The sequence below is a fragment of the Suillus paluster genome (assembly GCF_016628075.1).
Source record: "Suillus paluster strain FC165 chromosome Unknown EDB91scaffold_792, whole genome shotgun sequence".
Lineage (NCBI taxonomy): Eukaryota > Fungi > Basidiomycota > Agaricomycetes > Boletales > Suillaceae > Suillus > Suillus paluster.
Genome location: NW_024538352.1, coordinates 4545 through 5038, shown reverse-complemented (window position 1 = coordinate 5038; position 494 = coordinate 4545). Strand labels below are relative to the sequence as shown.

The 494-nt window shown below is 46.2% G+C and overlaps 1 protein-coding gene across 1 annotated transcript; it reads left to right on the top strand.

Annotated features, from left to right (window-relative positions):
* Nucleotides 1-494, top strand: EDB91DRAFT_1190666 (uncharacterized protein). The gene is made up of 3 exons (XM_041320531.1): nucleotides 1-188; nucleotides 261-343; nucleotides 399-494. The coding sequence occupies exons 1-2, from the start codon at nucleotides 18-20 to the stop codon at nucleotides 300-302; spliced, it is 213 nt and encodes a 70-aa protein (XP_041168233.1). The 5' UTR covers nucleotides 1-17; the 3' UTR covers nucleotides 303-343; nucleotides 399-494.

The window sequence follows — 494 nt, the reverse complement described above, 5'->3', positions numbered from 1 at the left end:
ATTACCTAGTACAAGCCATGCGTTTCTCATTCCTCCTCGCTGTTGTCGCTGCTCTGACAACATCTATCTCTGTCAGTGCTGACACTTCTGAGTCGACTTCCTACTGGAATTGCCTGCCTAAAGACTGGGTTTGTAACCACGACGGCAACGGAAGGGACTGCTGCTGGGGTCTTACTTGTAAGCCGGATGTGAGTATGAGTTGTCTGCTTTGTATCCGGGATTAAACCCCATAACTCACCCTTTGTGCCTTGTATAAATAGCTTCTCTTAGAAACGGAATTACACGCCACGTCCTGCCAGTAAGCCTCTCCTCATGAGCTTGGTAGACTGAGTATGTCGCGACAGTGAGTTGTTTTTACGTTTTTGCATTGGTACAGTGGTTGATCGTATGATATGCAGGTCGTTGCAGAGTTGATCAATATGCTTCCTTCGTGACCGTACAAATATCCCTGCTGCCTTCACCAGATTCTTGAATAACATTAGCATGAATTCTGT